Genomic DNA, 20,600 nt, shown 5'->3' with positions numbered 1-20,600 from the left:
TCTTCTCACCCCCCGACCCTCTGGATCTGAGAATAACCCGAAAACCTGCTGCAGCTTCTAAGAGGGGCCAGTGGCTGTGGGCAGGGCCATTCCTCTCACCACACCTGCTTCTGGGCTACCGGGCTCTCCCTCTGCCAACATCCCCCTCACGTGACGTCAGCCAGGGTGACGGCAGCTTTGGAGGTGTGTACCAGCTCACCAGGCATGCGGCAAGTCCTCTCGGAGACTGAGACACAGGCATCTGGTGATCCCCAATATGTCAGACACAGACGTGCTGGGAGCATTCTGGTCCTTCAAGGACAGAGGACATGTCCAAAGGAGTTGTGGGCCCTGGCAGCCTAGGTCAGGGCCCCCCTAACCACCTCTCTCAGAGCCCAGGCCTGGCCCCAGCTCCCAGCATCACTGGGCTCTGTGCAGGGCAAGAGCAATGCCAGCCCCTCGTCCCTCATCCTCTTGCGTGCTCCCCTCCCTGAAGGCCCCGACCATCCTGGTCCTCTTTATTCACACATCCAGCTTCCCTGTAACCACAGATGTGAAAGGCCATTGGGCTGACATGGCCTCTACTTTGGATGTCACTTGATCCTGTCACCTTTAGCTGACACCCAAGGCAAATCCTCAGCTCAGAGCCACCCTGCTGATTTCCCAGATACCATGGGGTCTCCAGTCCATGCCCTGGGGGCAGGGAAAGGAGGCAGGCTCCCAACTCCACAACGTACCCACACAGGTGCATGCCACAGCCACAAACACATCCCCACATACACATCATACATGCATAACCTTATACTGCACCACACACACACACACACACACACCCTCATAGTCCTCATTCACCAAGCCCTCCCTCTCCCTGCACCAGGGTCTGAGCCACACACCACATCTGACCACCAAATGTGGCCATCACCACTGATCAGAGACCTTGTTCCAGCCAGAAACACTGGCTGCCCACAGCAGGAGACTGACAGAGAGAGACTTAAATAAAGGTTTAATTTCTCACAGATCAGATGTCAGAAAGAACAGCTTTAGATGATTGTCTTGGCCTTTCTCTCATGGTGGCAAAGTAGCTTCCCGAGATCCAGCCATCACACCCACATTTCACAGTAGGAAAAATGGGTCTTGGGCTGTGAAACTTACTCCTGAGTTTCCAAAGTCCACGTCCATTGGCCAGGTGAGGAGAGCCAGGAGCAGCTGAGACCAGTCCCACAGCTACAGATCACAGCCCTGGCTTTGTCCCAACGGTCCTGGTCCTTGAGGAATAACTGAGGCCAGAGCCAGAGGCCAGACCCCAGTCAGGACACATGTCACTCTCAGGAGAGTAAGGAGCCTGAGCACCCCACACACAACTCAAGTGCTCCCGAAGTCTCTGCGGTGTGACCAGGTCCCTGGGCCCGAGACACCTTCAGCACCAACCACAGTCCGGATCCTGGCCTTTCCTGTCACCCAGAGGCCCTACCGGGGACCATCTGTCAGTGGGCACTCGACCAGGAGCCCTCAGGACCGCGTAGGAGGTGGGGGAGGGGTCAGGCAGAAGTGTCCATCAACTTCTGCAGCAGTTCAGAGCTCACAGTGCCACCAGCAGGGGACACCAGGGTGTGTCCGGGTAGAGGAGACAATGGAGGGAGCGAAACCTGCCAAGAGGCCATCAAGGGGAGACAGTTACCCCAACCTTGCTGACCCGGGGGCACTGTGAACACTCAGCCCAGGTAGCTCTGTCACATGGGGCTATCCCACGCCTGGCAGGACAGTGGCGTCCCCAGCCTCTTCCCAAAGGCTAGCAAGCACCCCCAGGATGGAGCAATCAAAACTGTCTCCAGACAGTGGCAAAATCACCCCCAGTTTGAGAGCCTCTCCTTTGAGATTCCTTGAAAGCCAGAGGAGACACCGAGAGCCCCCTGGCTGAGTTCTAGAATCTTCAAGCTCACAAAAAAAAAAAAAAAAAAAAAAAAAAATTAGCATCAACTCACTGAGGCTATGGCTTGCTTGCCTCTGCTGATGGGCAGCTCACTCCATTAAAAGGCAGCTCCTTGCTGGGCAGTGGTGGTGCACACCTTTAATCCCAGCACTTGGCAGATCTCTGAGTTCAAGGCCAGCCTGGTCTACAGAGTGAGTTCCAGGTCAGCCAGGGCTACACAGAGAAACCCTGTCTCAAAAAAAATAAAAATAAAAATAAATAAACAAACAAAAAAGGCAGCTCTTTTCCTCTCGGAACTTTGAATTTCTTCCCTACACTGAGTCAAATTCTATCTCCTCGAAACAAGGCTGTGCTTACCATAACCCTGGCCAGAGGGCTCTCGGAACAGCCATGAACCCCCAGTGCTACAGATGGAGAGACGGAAGCCCAGAGAGGACAAGGCATTTACCTAAGGTCACACAGAAAGTAGCAGATAAGAACGTTAACCTGTTCCCTCCGTTTCCAGTTCTGCGTGCTCAGTCACCATGACCTGTGGCACTACTCTCCCCCAAAGCTCCTCCATCTGTGGGTGCCTAGGTCCGGTCCCCACCTCCACCCTGCACCTCAGCCCATACCCACCTGGAGGGGTCCTCTTCATGGGAAAAGGGGCCCGGTAACTTGATGATGTTCAGTTTCCCCTCAAAGACACCGTAGCTGAGGGTGACCTGGGGGGAGAGGGGAGGGTATTTGAGGGATGCCCCACTGGGGAGGCCCATAACGGTAGTGTTTTGGTACCAGCAGAGAAGACTCTGGGCCTTCAGAGAGGCCTGACGATGGAGCCTCCTACACTGGTGGAGCCCAGTGTCCCCCCAAAGGCACTGCAGCCCCAGGGCATGCTCTTGACTCCATCTCTTTGGCCCTGGCAGCCACGCTTACCCAGGCAGCTGGTGATTCCCTCTTCCTGTGGGTTTGGACACCACACTCATCAAGAAGGGATCATTCCCCTCAGCTGAGTGCCTGGACTAGCTAGGAGATTTCCACAGCCCCATGCAGGCCTCAGCCAGTCCTGGACTGTCCCATGTCAGTAAGACATGGGACAGAGACTTTAGCTGAGAAGCGAACACATGCCATGACTAAAGGCTTTGTGGCCACCAGGGCTCATAATCCCTCCTCTGGCTACACTGGCTGTGTGCCACAATTAGCTTAGTTTTCTGGGCCTCAGTTTTCCCATCTATAGAATGGGGATAATATTTGTGGTTGGCCTTCAGAGATTTTATTTATTTATATTTAGACAGGGGCTGGAAACTTCTGATCCTCCTGCCTCTACTTCTAAGTGCTGGGATTAGAGGTCTGCTCCACCAGACCTGGTTTCTGAAGACCTAGGGATCAAACTCGGGGCTTCATGCACACTACATAAGCGCTCTAACCACTAAACTACATCCCAGCCCTGTAGTCCGCCCTCTGTATCTACAGCTTCTACATCATGGATTCAACCAAGCATGGGTTGAAAATATCCCAGCGACTGCATCTGTGCTGTGCACTTTTTTTTTTCCCACTTCTCATTTATTCCCTAAACAACACAGCATGACATTTTACTGAGTCTTTCTATCCTATTAGGAACGGAAAATAACCCAGAGCTGATTCAACGTGTGTGGAGGAGGGGTGTGGGCCCTGCCGAACACTGCAGCCCTTCACAGAAGGGGCTGAAGCTGAGGGTCTGGGGGGACCCCTGGGGTCCTGGAAGCAGTTCCTGTGGGTACTGAAGGAGGCCTGCGTGGGCACAATGTGATGACTGGCAGACACAGACAGCGAAGGGGGCAGGGCCCTCATACTGCCAAGTGTACCAAAAAGCAATGACAGCCGTTCCGTTTCTGGCCACCCCAAACTTGTCCACATTTCCTGGCTTCCTAACGGGCGGGCCCTACACCCTGGTTCCCTGCCTAGCCAATCTCCTGACTCCACGTGCTGACCCAAGCTAGGCCATCAGACCATGGGATGGTCTTAGGGCCTGCTGAGGGTCTGTGGACTCTCTCTCCATGGTGACTACAGACCTAGGGCTGAGATCCTGCCATCCCAAGGACCTAGTCCCCTGAGGACAAGGACAGTGAGGAGAGAATACATGGGACAGGGGAGACAGTCCCTTCTGAATGAATGCCAGGTCCTATCTCTCCTCATTACTCGATTTCATACAAGCTTTCTGTCACGTGTACCCCAAATTCTAGGCCAGAAGACCTCAGGCCCTCTGGCCAGGCAGTGGGGCTGGCAGGCAGGTCTACAAGCCAAGCCAGTCTGTCCCAAGAGCAGTTACGGCCCGCCAGGCACAGGTTACTGATGTGTTCATCACTCATAATGGGCTGGGAGGACCAGTGAGCAGGACCAGGAGCTTGTGATGGAGGGGACTCCAGACAGACAGGAGTAGGAAGGGCCACCTGGCTCCTCCAGCGGGCTCCTGGGGCGGGGGGGGGGGGGGGGGGAGGGCAGTGTGGAGGATGGAGGATTCAGAGTGGAAAGAGAAACAAGGGGGTCCTGGGGGTACCACCCATGCCTGTAAAGTCTCTGGAAGGGGTACGCTGCTCCCTGGGCCTCTGTTTCCCCGTCAGCCAAGTCCCGTAAGCTCAAGTTCCAGGTTGATTTCCAGTACCCCAACCTTCCTCTGGGGAGCCCTTCCCCAGCCCTCACCATCGCCCGCCCTCGGCTCGGCAGCTGGCTCACCTGCTCCAGAAGCTGGGCAGCCCCCAGCAGCTGCAGGGTCTCCAAATGGGAGTGGAAAAGGGGGCTGGGCTGCAGGTGACCCCCCAGCTTGCACTCAATGATGTAGCCCACAGTGCAGTCATCAGGGAGCCGGATAAGAGCTGAAGTGTCCACGAAGTGGGAGCCGCTGAAGGACAGAGCTGGATGGTGGCCACTGACCCGGGCCCTGCACACCTGCGCCCCCTCCCACTGCCCGGCAGGGCCTCTGCTGGGCCAGCACACTGCAAGAGGACACTGGGCAAGTCTCGAACTTGGGGAGTCTCAGACTCCTCCCCTAAGGAATGGGTGGACAGCAGCCCTACCTCCCCAAGGTCCTGGAAGGAAGGACTGGGTGGAGGAATGCTGAGGAGTTCTACTAAATGGATCCTTTCTTCTCCCTGTTTTCTCTCATTCATTTGCTCATAGATTCACCGTTCAGCTTGACACCCCCTGGCTCTTTATACCTCACTGTCAATAAGGACCTAGACGTGAGAAAGAGGTGCTTCCTGCCTGCCACAGACTGGGGTACTGAGGCTGGGGCCAAGTCAGAGGGAAACGTGGTTTTGGGGGGAGCTGGGGAGAAAAGGTGGACTTCCCCGAGGCGGCAGCAGATTTCCAATGGCGTCAGCAGGGAACATCTCCTGACTGCCCCTAAATGTCCTTTCCCCAGCATGCCTGGCCAGGGCGGGTAGGCACAGAAATCCAGGCTGAGAGCACCCCAGCTGCACATTTAGGTGGGGATGGGTACCACAGAGGTGGGCAGAGCACAGCAGGGCAACCTAATCACAGAAGTGACCTTTGGTCACAGGTGCGTGCCTGCTCCGGCTTGCTCTAGGGTCAGCATGCCCTCTGACATACTGAATCCTCTGGGAAATGAAGGGCAGATAGAGACAGAGGCCGAGCAGCTGAGTGACCTTGAACCTGGGTAACCTAAGGCTTGTCAACCTCTCATACGGGTTCTGGAAGGGGCACTGTCCTCCTGTTATGGTCCTTCTGAAGTACAGCCTAACTCAGGGCAGAGATCCACGCAAGCTCATGGGCACTGACACCAGCCTGGGGAAAGGCCAGGGTCAGCCACTTCCAGAATGGCAGTATTCCTCCCCCCCCCCTCCACCATGCTCCTGGGATCCCCCTCTTGTGGGGGCCTACAGGGATGTCTCAGATAAAATGCCACCTCTTCCAGGAAGCCTTCCTCTGGTACCCAGTCAATAGCCCCTCCCCTCCATCTCTGAGGGCTCCAATGCTTAACCCCCATGATGTCAACCGTCAGAAGATAAGGATAAGGCTGCCAAGGCCCCCTGACCCACAGTCAGGAGGGTGTCCACCCGGACATTTTCCCACTAGGCCCTTACAATGCCATTGGCCATTATATTTTCAGTTCCATTTGTACACGGAGAAACGAGGCAGAGTGTACTGAACCACACTCCCTAGAAGTCGACAGAAATGTTCCCCACAGGCCTGGGCTGCCCTGGTACAACTGAATAAGAGGCCGTTTCCCCTGGGTACCCTCTTATCCCTCCTGCCTCAAAGGCCCCTCCCATTCCCAGCCCCTCCCGCCCCCCACTCCCAGGCCTCTGGTTACCTGGCCCATGGCTCCATCTTCAAAGCCAGCTGGCGGCTAATGCAGAAGCCAGCACCCCCTGTGGCAAACCAGAACCGTACCATCCTCTGGAAAGGAGATGACAGAGATGTGCAGTGAGCCCAGGACACTCATGGGCACCAGCTAGACCACTCCTCCCCCAACCACCATGACCCCAAAGCTCTGAGCTTCACACCTCACTGTAGGCTGAAGCCTGGCCTTAACCTGCCCACTTCACAGCGAGGGAGCCGAGGCCCAATGTCACACAGCTAATTATGAGTGGTAAGGCCACAGGGGAATCCCAAACCCAGCCAGTGTCTGGAAGAAAAGGCATTTGGTCTGAGACATCCCTGTTGGCCCTCATAGGAGAGAGATCCTAAGGGTGATAGGCTGACATGTGCCATTCACCCTCTTCCTTTGAGGGGGACCCAGCACCTGCTCCCCTAGGTCACAGAGGTGGCCAGGTGCTTCCGGAATGAAGTGCAGGGCTGGTCCCCTTAACCCAGCAAAAGGCACATGACTTAGACCAGTCCACCAGAGCCCTTCCCAGAATGCTCTAGGAAGACCATAGGGGAGAGGCCCCCATACAGGGTCACTAGCCTGAGGAGCAGGACTCGCCGACACCAGGCCTCCAGCTCTCACTTTTCCCAATTCCTGAGGCTGAGAAAGGTTTTCCACAGATGAAGAGCCTGAGGCCACTCCTGGAGTAGAGAGGGGACGATCTCAGGAGCACCTGTGGGCGCCCCATAACATCATCATCCTAGTAATGGGTAGCACCACATCCGCCACTTTCTGACCCATCTACCACCTTCCCCTCAGCCCAGGCCTCTTCCCAGCTCTCTTGGGAGGACCCTGAATTCACCTGTGGAGATCTTTTCCCTTCTGCCATTTCATCTCTTGGTCTAACAATCACATACACACACACACACACACACACACACACACACACACACACACACTGCATACCTTCCCTAAAGTCCACAGTTGATGCTTAATAAATGTATCTTGCATTGGGCTGGGTTTTCCCCCATGATGCTTTTGTAGAAAGATCCCTAGGCAGACAATGAGGAGGCCCAGGTCTCCATCTCCCCGCTTTGCCCAGCTGTGGGACCTCAAGGGAGCCACTTCCGGGCCCTGGGCCTTAAATTAGGCCTGGGAGCACAGCTGCCCCCGTCCCGTCACCTGACATCCTTCCTTCCTAATTTACTTCCACAAGCGTCCTTTAGAGAAGGTTCGGGGTTCCAAGAGGCAGAGTGAATGTCTCTTGAGGACCCAGCATTCAGGAAGTGCTCCATAAATGTGTGTTTTGTTGAAATTAACAAGTGTGCGGCTTCCACTCCCGTGTAATTACAGCCACCGCAACATCCCTGAAAGGAACTCAGCCTGAGCCATCCCTGTGGCCGGCCCTGTGTGGAGGGCTGTGCTAAGGGCTGTACCCCAAACACGGTGACCAAGGCACGGAGGACTGAGGTCACCCGCCTCAGGGCACAGAGCAGGAACTGATGCCAGGGCAGAGCTCCTTTGCCTTTGCTGCCCGACCCCGAAGAACTCCAGGCTCTGCACTGGCCTGGGCACTCTGGGATTCTGGAACATTCCAAGACAGAATAGGGGGTGGGGGCATTCCCTTTGGCGGTGTATGCCAAGGAGAGCATTGTGCATGTTGTGGGTGTGCTGGTTAATTTGACACAAATTAGGAAAAGAGACCCTCCATTGAGACAATGCCTCCATCGGATTGGCTTGTAAGCAAGTCTGTGAGGCTTTTTCTTTTCTTTTCTTTTCTTTTTCTTTTTGGTTTACTGAGACAGAGTTTCTCTGTGTAACAGCCCTGGCTGTCCTGGAACTCACTCTGTAGACCAGGCTGGCCTCGAACTCACAGAGATCCACCTGCCCCTGCCTCTCGAGTTCTGGTATTAAAGGCGTGCCCCACCACAGTCCAACTCTGAGTCATTTTCTTGCCTGATGATTAATGGGAGAGGGCCACCAGCCCACTATGGGTGGTGCCATCCCTGGGACAGGGTCCTAGGTTATATAAGAAAGAAAATGAAGCAAGCCATGAGCAACAAGCCAGTAAGCAGCACTCCTCCATGGGTTCCTGTCTCCGTTCCCGCCTGCGTTCCTGCCTTGACTACCCTCGATGATGGACCGCGATCCAAACACATCAGCCAAACAGGCCCTTCCCGCCCCATGTCTCTTTTGGTATTTATGGCAGCAACAGAAAGCTAACCAGGACAGTGGGACACAGGTCTGGGTGTACCCAGTCAGGCCTTAAACTAGCCAGGCAGGATGTAGCTACAAATGAATCCCATAATATCCATCCAGTCCCCAGTCCAGGAACTCTGACAAGTGGCCCCACTTGATTCTTTGGCTCAAAACCATGAGTAAGGGCTATTACCACCTGCTCCACAGATGAGAAACTGAGGCACAAAGAGGTTGACCAACGTCAATCAGGGTCACCAAGCCAGGAGTGACAGGGCTGCCCTATGAACCCAGGGAGGCCTGTGCCAGCCTGGAATCCTCAGGCCTGGAGACAGAGGGGCTCGGGCTGGATGGGAGGTCAGAGTAGAGGCTGGGGACACCCCTCGGCTCACCTGGAGTGGCACATGCATGCACACCCTGGGGCTCAGGAGGATTTAATTAGGGCTCAGCAGCTGATGAGCCACTGATAATTAAGGCTCCGGTTTCCCCAGAGCAGCAGATGGTGGCCTGGGGAGGGAGGGAAGCCCCAAGCATCAGCTCCTGCTCAAAGGAGGGCCTCCTGGGAGGGGGCCTCCTCCTCCTTCCTGCCTTCTCCCTACCCCGGCATTACTACCCAAGCTCCAGAAACTAGGCAGACTGGGGGCAGGGAAGAACCATGCAATCAGGGGAACACAGGCAAAACCTCATTATTTATCTGGTGTCTGGTTGAAGCACGGCCCAGCTCTCCTAGGCTTTGTTTTCTAACCTGGCCATAGTGACGTCCTAGGACTGTCCCTTGGGTCTACAGTGTAGTTGATTCTGAGCCCCCCAGCTCCCAGTGTCCACACTTCAGTGGCTGGATAGTGAAGAAGTTAGGGGGGTGGTGGTCTGCAGCTCTGAGCACCCACAATTTATCACCTGGCCCGGCAATAGTTTGGTATTTTTCCGGCTTTGAGACAGTTTCACTCCATAGCCCAGGCTGGCCTGGGAATCCGCTATGTAATTCTGGCTGGCCTTGAACCAGTGATAGCTGCCTCAGCCTCCCCCAGCGGTGGGATTACAGGCATGCACCTCCATGGTAACGGGGATCAAAACTAGAGCTTTGTACATGTTAGGCGAGCACTTTACCAACTGCACTCCAGCCCAGGAGTCTTTTAAGATCCTGTACAAATCCATGAGGTGCCCGGGGGCTTGGTCATGGATGGAGTCAGGAAAGCCTTCTTGCCAAGCCAGAGCTCCTGGATGACCCAGGTCTTACTAAACAATCAGGCCCCGCCTCCGGGTCAGGCCCCGCCTCCGGGTCAGGCCCCGCCTCGTCTGAGCCCACCCCTGAGAGCAACAACCACCTGGAAGAGGAGGAAGGGACCCACCGTGCGGTTTTTTGATTGCAGCTCAGAGGCGTGGATGGGCCGGTTCAGGCTGGGCTTGCCCACGTAGACGTCACGGTCCTGCGGGAATGTTTTCAACAGCTGTAGCAGTGCCCTGGGGTTCACGTAGTTGTCGTCGTCCACGTGGCAGAACCACCTGTGGGGATAGGGCACCCCCAGCAATGAGCATGTGGAGATGCTGTGTTCCAGACCCCCCACAGTCAAGCGCTACCAGCTATGGGCCCGGTGGCTGTCAGGGGAGACTGAACGGTGAAGGACAGACGAACCCGGAAGAGTGAAACTCGGGCCGTCTTTGCAGGCACTGGGTCCAAAACTTCCAGAGTCTGACCTCATGGTTTATTCTACTCACACATTTAACCATAGTAAAACTTGGGGAAAAGGTTTCCTAGTGACATTCATCACAACAAAGCTTTAGGCAGAGCTACATCGAAACTCTCGCAAAGTGGCAGAACACCCATGACCTTTACAAGAAGAATGAATTCTAATGGCTGATCAACAGAGCTCAGGACTGGGGCCTTAGAGCAGCGGTTCTCAACCTGTGGGTTGTGACCCCTCTGCAGGTTGAATAGCTCTTTCACTGGGGTCGCCTAAGACCATCAGAAATATCAGACGTTTATGTTATGGTTCATAACCGTAGCATAATTACAGCTATGAAGTAGCAACAAAAATAATTTTAGGGTGGGGGGCGGGTGGCCACCACAACATGAGGAACTGTATTAAAGGGTCGCAGCATCAGGAAGGTTGAGAACCACTGGCCTAGGATCTGTGATGAGCGTAAGGTGGATTCTATCGGTGGAGGATGCAAAGCACACGGGGCCTCTGTCATGGGGATGAGTTCTAGCCACTGAGAGACAAAGCTGAGGATTGGAGCCTAAACGATTCTCAGGATATTGGGGGATTCAGGTGCAGGCTAGCTCCTACTAGAATAGTTTGACCACTTTCACAGACACTCCTGGTGACCAGGGGCCATTCATTTCCTTCTGTCAAAGAAAATCAGACAATCCCAGTTTCTCCAATGCTGACTCTAAGCTGTGCTTCCTACAGGTAGCTGTAGTCAACCCCTGTGTTTGGGGTCCTCTGGGTACCCTCAGAGGAAGAGACAACTACAGAACAGATGAAGACAGACTTCAAGGCCACGCAGCCAGGGAGTGACAGGATTTGACTCCAGGTGGTCCATCTGCTAGGTGGGAAAGGGTGAGTCAGACCCCCGGAGGCCCCAGGACCCCTTCACTGGACCCAGGTCCCTCCATATAGCGGGGGAACTTGGGTGTGTATGTCTGTGTATGTGCAGGTACCGAGATGTGCATGCATCCAGAGGCCGGAAGCCAGCCTTGGGTGGTGCGCCTCCTGTTAGCATCCACCTTGCTTTTTAACAGGATCTCTCACTGGGACCAGGAGCTTAGGATGTGATGACGAGCCAGCGAGCCCCAGAACCTGCCTGTCTCCACCACCTCGCACTGGGGTTAGAAGTGTGTGCACGTTCTTTTGGGGTAGGTGTTGGGTATCGAACTCAGGTCCTTGGGTTTGCACAGCGTGTAGTTTACCCACTGAGCCATCATCTCCTCAGCCCCGCCACTCCACTTTTCTCAACAGGACACTCAACTCAAAAGGTGGCCTGAGGCCAGTGAGATGACTCAGGAGGTAAAGGCACCTGCCAGAAATATGATGGAAAGAAAGAGCTAAGTCCCAAAAGTTGTCCTCTGATATGGAGACCCACAGAGGTTTCCTAGTGAGGACTTACTCAGGGTCCAAGAATCTGGGCTTGCTTTACCCAGCAGGGCTGCATAAGGGGGTGATTTGACCACGGGTATGGTTACCAGGTGTTTGGAAGGGTCTGTACTTGGCTGTACAGTGTGCTTTGATCTTGCTAGGGGGAGGTCTTTTGCCCCGCCCCTTGGCATTGTTATAAAAAGCCCTTTTCAATAAACGGAAAAGGCCACTGGGTAGTGATCCAGGCCCTCCCAAAGCTATCCTGTGTTTTCGTTTTTCCTTTCATTGTCTGGCTCTCTTTCTATCTAATATTTTCTTACCCTTCTCTCCTCTTCATAAGAACCCTTGAAAAAGTGGGAGCTGGCCTCCCACACTCTGACCTTCACACAATACCATGGCACACATACATCTACACATGTGTACACACAGAGACACACACATAGATAAATAAATAAACAAAAAGCACACAAATGTAATTTTAAAAAACTAATCCAGCCACGCCTTTAGTTCCATCACTCAGGAGGCAGAGGCAGGCAGATCTCTGTGAGTTTGAGGCTAGCCTGGTCTACATAGCAGTTCCAGGACAGCCACAAAACAGAACAAAAAACGTTAAAGAGATGGCCTGAGGCAAAAGTCACTCCGGCCCCGGTGACCTAGCAACACTCACCTGAGCCCACTGGCCAAGAAGGCATCGAACTCTGCAGCCATCTTGCAGGACAGAGCAGGATGGCTGTGCTCTGCAGAACAGTTGGTGACCACAAGGTGGGAGCCTGGAGATGGGAAGCAGTCAGGGGACCCGCCCAGCCCCTCCCTTAACTCTGACCCTGGGAACATAAGACAAGGTGGACCTCAGAGAGCCTGGAGGGCTCATCCCCTCCCAGGAGACCCGAGGCAACAGACGGAATGGGGCCTTCTCCAGCAGCCTCTTACAATTCCTGGGGACCCCAACGCCCCATCACAGCCACCCTGATTCTTCTGCCCACGGTGGAGGACCACCACCCCAGCTGAGGAGTTACCCAGTCTCTCCTGGAGGTTTTCGTCTGGGCTGTCAGTGAAGATGAACGTCTGTGGAGAGAAGGAGGCATCAGGGTAGGTTGATGGAGGGAAGCCCCCAACCCACAGCCCACCAAGGCCACACCCAGATTAACCCCCACACACAGGGGGATATGTAGGAGGACACAGACCCTGCAGACTTCTTCTGTCCTCAGACACACTCTCCTCGCACACACATGCAACTAAACTCTCAAGGACACCTAACTCCAAGGTGAACCATCCCAGCTGTGTGCTCTCCAGGGCCGCACACGCTTAGCCAATTCATCCCCCTTCTGCACACGATGTCACAGCCACACTTGGCCACCGTACTGGTTAGGTTTTGTCAACTTGACACAAGCTAGAGCCATCTGGGAAAGCTCAACTGAGAAAATGCCTCCATCAGAATGGCCTGCAGGCAAGCCTGTAAGGCATTTAGTTATTAAACATTGATGGGAGAGGGCCCAGGCCCAGCCCACTGTGGGTGGTGCCACCCCTGGGCAGGTAGTTCTGGACTGTATAAGAAATCAGGCTGTAAACCAGGTCGTGGTGGTGGCGCACACCTATAATCCCAGCACTCAGGAGGCAGAAACAGGCAGATCCTTGAGTTTGAAGCCAGCCTGGTCTACAGAGCGAGTTCCAGGGCAGCCAAGACTACACAGAGAAACTGTGTCTCAAAAAACAAATGAAGCCAGGCAGTGGTGGCGCATGCCTTTAATCCCAGCACGCCTTTAATCCCAGCACACCTTTAATCCCAGCACTTGGGAGGCAGAGCCAGGCGGATCTCTGTGAGTTAGAGGCCAACCTGGTCTACCAAGTGAGTTCCAGGAAAAGGCACAAAGCTACACAGAGAAACCCTGTCTCGAAAAAACAAAAACAAAAACAAAATGAAACAGAAGAAGAGGAGGAGGAGAGAAACAAAGCAGACTGGGTAAGCCATGGGGAGCAAGCCTGTAAGCAGCACCCCTCCATGACCTCTGCTTCAGCTCCTGCCTCTGGGTTCCTGCCCTGACTTCCTTCATGATGGACTGTAACCTGTAAGCTGAAATAAACCCTTTGCTCCCCAGGTTGCTTTTGGTCATGGTGTTTACTACGGCAAAGCCCCTCCAACCCTAACCCACAGGAGTGTGCAGACTGAAGGACGTCCCCCACCCATTCCCTCACACACCACACCATTGAGGGACTAGCCACACCATCCAACCACAAACCCTCGTCCAAGTTCAGAGGCCCCCTAAGCACCTCAGAAACCTCACACGCTGGCACGATCCTGCTTTCTCACATTGGGCACCTCCTCCCCAGTGACCGTCTAAAGATGACGCTAAGCAGGGATTCCAACCCACAGACCTGGGCTGCTTCTTAGTTTGTTTATTTGTTGAAACGAAGTCTCACACTGTAGATCAGGCTAGCCTGGAGCTCAACTATGTCACCCCATACTGCCCTGCAACTGGTGGCAATCCTCCTGCATTGGCTTTTTGTGTGCTGGGATTACAGGTACGTCCTGGCGTGACTGGGACATTTCTTGCCACCCCTAGGTGGGTGGGAATCAGTCTCTTAGTCAACCAAATACCAACTCCACACCAGACATCTTCGAACCCTCCAGAATCCGCCTGTGGGCAAGACAGGGTCACAGCAGGCAGGCAATACGTCACGCCCACCCCAGAGCTGGCCCAGGGTATACAGAACTTCCCTACTGGGCAAACCACACACATTATCACAGAACATCTGGAAGGCCTTTGGCGGTGTCCCTGACCCTTGGGCTGCTCTGCCAGAATCTGGAACAATTCTGAACCTCTTCTCAGTGAGGGTTGAGGAAACAATGTCCGCCCGTGTTCAAGACCTCTGGAATCCCCATCCCGCACTGGCCCCAGGCCTGTGTGACCTCCTCTATCATCCTTCCAAGACCAGGGCTCCAGCTTCAGCGAGGCCTTCCTCTTTACCCACAATGTCTTGACACCACAAACGCTCCCAGACCAAAACAGCCCCTGTCCTGAGCCTCAGTTTACCTATCCGTAAAGTAGGAGAGCGAGGCAGCTGTATTCGTGGAAGACAAGGAAGAGTGGACAGGAAGTTGTTAGGGTTGACAGGGAAGGCAGAGCGTCCAGGAAAGGCAGGCTCTACTTCTTCTACCTCACAGGGAACAGGGGCACAGGAGGCCAGAAGCCAGGGGTAAGGCACTGGGAAAGGGGCATGAGGGAGCCAGACGGCCCTCCCAAGGCCTGTGACCACAAGCTTGCTTCTGAGCCACGGTCACCCTCTGCCTACTGTCCCCTCAGGATCAGATAGGTAGCACCTGTTAATGTCATTCATGACGCCCTGTTTCCCTTACGGTAAGTGTAGTCTGGACCGGAGAGATGGCTCAGTGATTAAGAGCACTGTCTTCTCTTCCAGAGGACCCAGGTTCGACTCCCTGCACCCACATGGTAGCTCACAACTGTCTGTAACTCCAATCCTAGGGGGAAATCCAGTTCCCCCTTCTGGCCTCTATGGGTACTGCATGCACAGACATGTCTGCAGGCAAAAACACCCATATACACAAAATAAACACTTTTAAAAAAAAATTAAGTGTGGTCAAGGAAGAGACATCTGCTCTTTGCCACCTGAAGTGACTTTACCTCAGCCCTTCCTCCCCTACTCCTGGGGGTTCTCGACTCAGATTCCTTTCAGTTACCCCAACACATTACAGACACACCTTCCGCATAGACTGAGCTCTTTAAACCTCAAATTGCCAACTCTAGCACCTTCCCCCACCCAAGAGATCCTCCCTGACACCTGTCAGCTACTCCAGAGGCCCCCTCCCACCACGATCTGTCTGTCCCCAGTGTCCCAGCACCTGGCTCTCTCAGGGCCTTTGAGCCCTCTTCCTGGGGTCTGCTTCTGCCCGTCACATTGAGCTGGTGCCAGAGCCCTGGATGTTCTGGGGAGTGGCCTAGTGACCCCTCCACCACACACAGCATTATCACCTGAACCCTGGAGCCCCTCTCCACACCTGCTGCTCGGCCTCCTACTGAACCCCAGCCTCTCAAATCCCTGTCACCATAACGTTTCCCTGGAGGCTGGAGCATCAGGACTGAGCCCCTAAAAAATACAAGCAAAGGCCAGCAACGGAGCTGTGGCCTAGCACTTGCCCAGCATGCTCAGGCCTTGGGTTCAATCTCTAACACTGGGGAAGAGGGGGCAACCCCCCCCCAAAAAAAGGCAAGAGCCAGTGTTCATCAATAGAGTAATCACCTGCACTTGTCTTGTGAGGCCCTAGATTCCATGACCAGCATCAAAAGAGTGAAACACACACACACACACACACACACACACACACACACACACACACACACACAGAGCTATGCTCCTCCCATTTGCTAGGTCCCCGAGCCTTGCAGTCACAGTACCTGTTTCCTTCCCCTTGCGCCTCCTGTGGTCCATCCACTCCTCTCACCCTCCACATTATCCTGGCTTCTGGCTTTCTCTGCTCCCAAGGCTAGTCCTGGCCCAAGCCTTCTCCTACGTCTCCAGGCTGTCTTCCTTGGCCTCTGGCAGCCTTCTGCCCTCACCCAAGCCTCCTCACAACAGAGCTCTAGAGGGAGCCAGCCGACCAAGGAGTCGGGCCCTTCTCGCCTGACCGTCTGGCAAATGTTTGCCGCCAAACAGCCACGGGGTAGCAGAAGTCACGCAAGTTCAGAGCATGAGACAAACAGGACTGAGGATGTTTGCTGAGGTGGGGTGGGAGGTGGAGCAGAGTTTGGGAAAGGACTGAGGTCCAGGCCAGAGTCTGGGGCCAGAGAAGGCCCGGGAGCCCATGGGTTTGGCTCTTGGGAGCACAGACAGGGTGGTGGGTAGGAGCAGCAGGCTGCGTTTGATTTATTGAAGCAAGAGACCCAGACAATAGTTAGTTACAGCTTCACAGGCTGGGAAACAAAGAGACTGGCAGGCTGCTGGGGCAGGGGAGGGGGTGGCCGGGGACCATCTGCTGCGGTGAAGGGGAGAGTGGGTTAAAGCCATCTCCCCCCGCCCAGCCCCCACCCCGGAGGGAGAAAGGCCCCTTGAAGCTCAAAACACACAAAACAGCCTTCCCCGCCCACCCCCTCTGCCACACAAAGGCCATACACGAGTCCGTCCAGGCACACTAAGCTGGGGCCACCTGTCACCCCATCACCTTTAACCAGCTGGGAGCCCAGCACTGGAGTTAACCAGCTGGGGCTGTTTCCAGACCCATTGGTGATGTGCAAATGTGGAAACTGAGGATGCATAGCCAAGATCACAGGAAGAAAGAAGCCTGGAAGTGAGGAACGGACCTCCTTGTCTTCCCACAGTCCTTCTACACCTGACCGTCCTTCCAGAACCTTTTCCCTTGCTTGGTCGGTCGGGGTTCCAACACCTCGCCTGCCTTCGCCTGACCTCATTGTGGACTGGAAGTCAGTATCTGTCATGTACATAGTCAGCAGGATTAAGCAGCATGATGCCTCTAACTGCAGCCCCTTGGAGAAGCTGGCAGGTGCCCCTTGACCTGGTCAGCCTCTGGGAGAACCTGGGGCATGCAGTTAGGCAGTAGCCTCTTTGCCAATCTGTTCTGCCAGGCACCAGCACCTCAGCTGATGACCCAGAACCAGCCCTCCAGTAACCCTGGCAGCTCTGATTTCGGGGGTCCCCAGCAGAAAAGAAAGGGGCCCCGTTGGGGAGTCCCACTGTGCTCTGCCCGACAGACCTTCTGGGTGACTCTGGCCAGCCTAAGCTCGTCTGTAGCCTTATTTGAGGTGAGGGCACCATCATGGTGAGCAAGACAGGAAAGCGCCAGGGACCACACGAGGCCTTGCTCCCTGGTACACACAGACGCAGCTCCATAAACAGGAAGGTCTGTGCGGAGGGCCAGCCCTGCTGGCTTCCGAGAAGGAACCATACTCTCCACAAGACAAAAAAAAACTGTATAAGGTGGGGGGAGCGGGGCGGGGGATGCTGGGGGTGCACGGAACTCCATGGGAATGGAGCTCACGCCTGCGCCAGACACTGTGCCAGGAAACAGGGGAGGGGGGCATCCTTTCCAGGTACCTCCACCTCTCCTCCCTCACTGAACTGCCTCCCCGACAAGGGCTCAGCCACTTCCTCCCACAGAGCCAGCAGCCACAATGGGGACGGAGTATGTGTGTGTGTGCAAGTGCGTGCAACCATTCTGCCTCCCCCGAGGTGGTCTCCAGTGCACCCCCATCCCTGGCTTTGGTTGACGGGGTCTCGAGTATGGGGAGGAGGGCTCTGCTTTCAGGAACCACACTTACGGCCCGCACTTTATTAACTTTCTTACTATTGTGTTCAGCATACGTGGCTCTGTGTGTGAGCACATGTACACACACACACACACACACACACACACACACACACACACACACAGGTATTCCACATGACAGGCAGATCTCCACCTCATCCTGACTTCCTGCCCACTCCGCCTTAGCCACTGTCTGTCAATGGCAGCACAGGAAACCAGGAGGCTAGACACTGTCCTCACACCCTACTCAGCACAGTGGGGCAGGAACTGAGAGGAAGCCTCCTTCAAGCAGGCCCCACCTCAATGTCTCCCCAGCATCCACACCACACCTCTGCTACATGCAGCCTCATACATGCTCAGAGCCGAGGACTCATCTGGTGGGTTGCACCTTCCTGCGGGCTAACATCCACCGGTGACCCTGAGGCAAGTTAGGGCCAAAAATCTAGAAGAGGGGGACCCAAAAGAGGACGGGGGAGCCCGGAGCAGGGGGCACCACACTGAACCCAACAGATGTAGACACGTGGATCTGAGGAGCCCCTGGAGCGTAGGGATGGGCATGGAGGAAGAAGGAGCAGTAGAGAGAGACCCCAGAAGGACAACCACCCCCCCCCCAGTGGGCAGCTTCTCCCCAGACCGTTAGGAGGACCCCTGTGAGCCCCTCGGCCAGGAGCTCTTATCTGGCCTGCCTGTCACCTGTTGCCTGGTCCTGGAGACCCACGTGTCAAGTAGCAGGTCCAGGCGAGAGCGGTGGAAGGCCCAGGTAGTCTTGACTGCGATGAAGATGTCGCCCAGCTGCAGCTCCAGGGGCCCTGGGTTGGGCTGGGTCAGCCTGAGCGCGTCCTGAGCCATCCGCAGCGACAAGCGTGAGTGGTACCGTAGAGACAGGAGCCCCACGCACAGGAGGGTAAAGAGGGCTCCTGCCAGGCCCCGAAAGGCCCTGCAGTGCATTGGTACAGGGGGACCCCCAGACAGTTCAGCCCCTGACTCCCCAGTCAGTCAGTCTGGGGTGGGAGGCTGGTCAGGCGGAGGCCCTGGTGTGGGCAAAAGTCTGGCAGGCATCGGGGGCAGGGGAAGGAGGAAGCTGAGTCTCCAGACCCAGAGGCTGAGCCACCACTGTCCCGCCAGCCGGCAGAGGCCACCAGCCCGCCACCTGCTCCTCCGCCCTCCCTCTCTTCCTCCCGCCCTCCAGGCAGGGCGGCTTGGCTCCTGGCCCCGCCCCTGCTTCACCCCGAGGGGCGGGGCCAGGCCTGCGAAGCCCCAGAGGCGGCTGCAGGGAGTCACCCGCTCAAGAGGGGCCCAGCTCTGCCTGCTGCTGATGCTGCTGCTGCTGCTGCTGCTGCTGCTGCTGCTGCTGCTGCAGCCACAGCCACACCAGATCCCCCAACGAGGTGAGAAGGAGCCCCTCAGCCTTCCCACGCTCACAGCCCCGTCTCTGGCTCCTACAATACCCATTATTTCATGGTCCACAGAGTCCTAGTCGACCCAGCATCCCGGTCCTGGCTCACCCCCTTCCGTTTGCCCTCGCCATCACCCACCACACATCAGGGATCTATGTACCACAGGACTGTGCCCACTGTACCACGCTCCCTAGCAATCACTTCTTGCTTTCTCTGAATCTTTACACAAACGTTATTTCCGCCATGAGGCTTTCCCTGTCCTCTTTATTTAAACAGCCCTCCTTCCCTCTTTCTGTCTTCCAGCAGCCCAGTGTATTTTACATATTTATTGTCTTACTGGTAAGACTACTGGGGCAGGGAGTTTCTTGTCTTTTGTTGACTATCCAGAGCCCCTTACTGTGCCTGGCACAGACTAGGCAACCCTATCAATACTTGTTAATTAAGCACAGGAAAGTGCTTGGTGGCTGTGAATGGATCTAGGCCTGGACCAGGACAATGAGGCAAGCTTTGTCAGCCCCAGCCTGTCCCCTTCACAGCCTGCCTCCTCAAAACAGTGCCACCAGGGAAACGCATAGGCTTGGTGCTGGGTTCAGATCCCCGACAGGGTCACTACCTGGCTGTACCGCATTAGGCAAGATAGTTCTATCGTTTATAAATGACAGAGGCCTGGCAAGATGGTTCAGTGGGTAAGGGCACTTGCCACCAAGCCTCTGGACCCGAGATCAGTTCCCAGGTCCATGAAGACACACGCCCACTCCTGAAAGTTGTCCTCTGACCTCCACACAGGTGTGCAATTACCACGGCAAATTCCTTAAAGAAAGGAATCTCAGGGCAGGTGAGAAGGCTCAGCAGGTAAATTAGCTAACTGACGGGGCTGGTGACCCAGGTTTGATCCCCAGGACCCACAGGATGAAAGGAGAGAACTGACTCCTGAAAGTACACACGCTCGGCACTCTCGCTCCCGCAGGCACACACCATAAACATCTTGTAAGTGAAATCCTAGCCCCCAAAGCTAAGGGGCACCTCTTCCAGCCAGTCTGCCTGGACTGCTCCCCCTGGGGGTGACCATCCTCATTCCTGGGGCGGGGGAGCTGTCTTGGGGACATCCACACACCCACAATGTGTTCTGGGTCTCCCGAACAGACTCCTGAAGCCACTCATGTCCCGCTGGCTTCCGTGACCTGCACCAGAGGACACTCTGCTGACCTGACGGAGCAAGGCAGGGCTGAGGCCCCCCACCCGGCACTGTGGCAGGTAAGGTGATGCCCGCACAGATGGCGGGCATCTCTGGGAGGAGTCACGGGAAATGTGACCCTGGCCACAGACCGAGCAAGCTGGCAGGGACCTGAAAGGTGGAATCTGCCAATGCCGGGGATGGAGACAAAGAGGTGGAGGGGATGGGGGAGTGAGGCAGGGCCCTCAGGCCAGGGATGGAAGCAAGCAGGAGGCCACCAAC

General features: G+C 55.5%; 1 protein-coding gene across 2 annotated transcripts; it reads right to left on the bottom strand.

Annotated features, from left to right (window-relative positions):
- Positions 1–1,009: 1,009 nt before the first annotated feature.
- Positions 1,010–18,887, bottom strand: Mfng (MFNG O-fucosylpeptide 3-beta-N-acetylglucosaminyltransferase). 2 transcript variants are annotated; one of them, XM_059247785.1, is made up of 8 exons: positions 18,441–18,887; positions 12,487–12,535; positions 12,138–12,240; positions 9,743–9,896; positions 6,201–6,286; positions 4,601–4,766; positions 2,528–2,613; positions 1,010–1,625 (listed from the first exon to the last, which is right to left on the bottom strand). In XM_059247785.1, the coding sequence occupies exons 1-8, from the start codon at positions 18,693–18,695 to the stop codon at positions 1,559–1,561; spliced, it is 966 nt and encodes a 321-aa protein (XP_059103768.1). In that variant the 5' UTR covers positions 18,696–18,887; the 3' UTR covers positions 1,010–1,558. The 2 variants fall into 2 exon arrangements, with proteins under 2 accessions (XP_059103768.1, XP_059103769.1); XM_059247786.1 differs by lacking the exon at positions 12,487–12,535 and having other exon boundaries at positions 18,434–18,887.
- Positions 18,888–20,600: the final 1,713 nt, after the last annotated feature.

The sequence above is a fragment of the Peromyscus eremicus genome, chromosome 20 (genome assembly GCF_949786415.1).
Source record: "Peromyscus eremicus chromosome 20, PerEre_H2_v1, whole genome shotgun sequence".
In the NCBI taxonomy this organism is placed as follows: domain Eukaryota; kingdom Metazoa; phylum Chordata; class Mammalia; order Rodentia; family Cricetidae; genus Peromyscus; species Peromyscus eremicus.
Note: the sequence above shows the minus strand (reverse complement) of the source record. Positions and strands in the feature narration are given on the sequence as shown.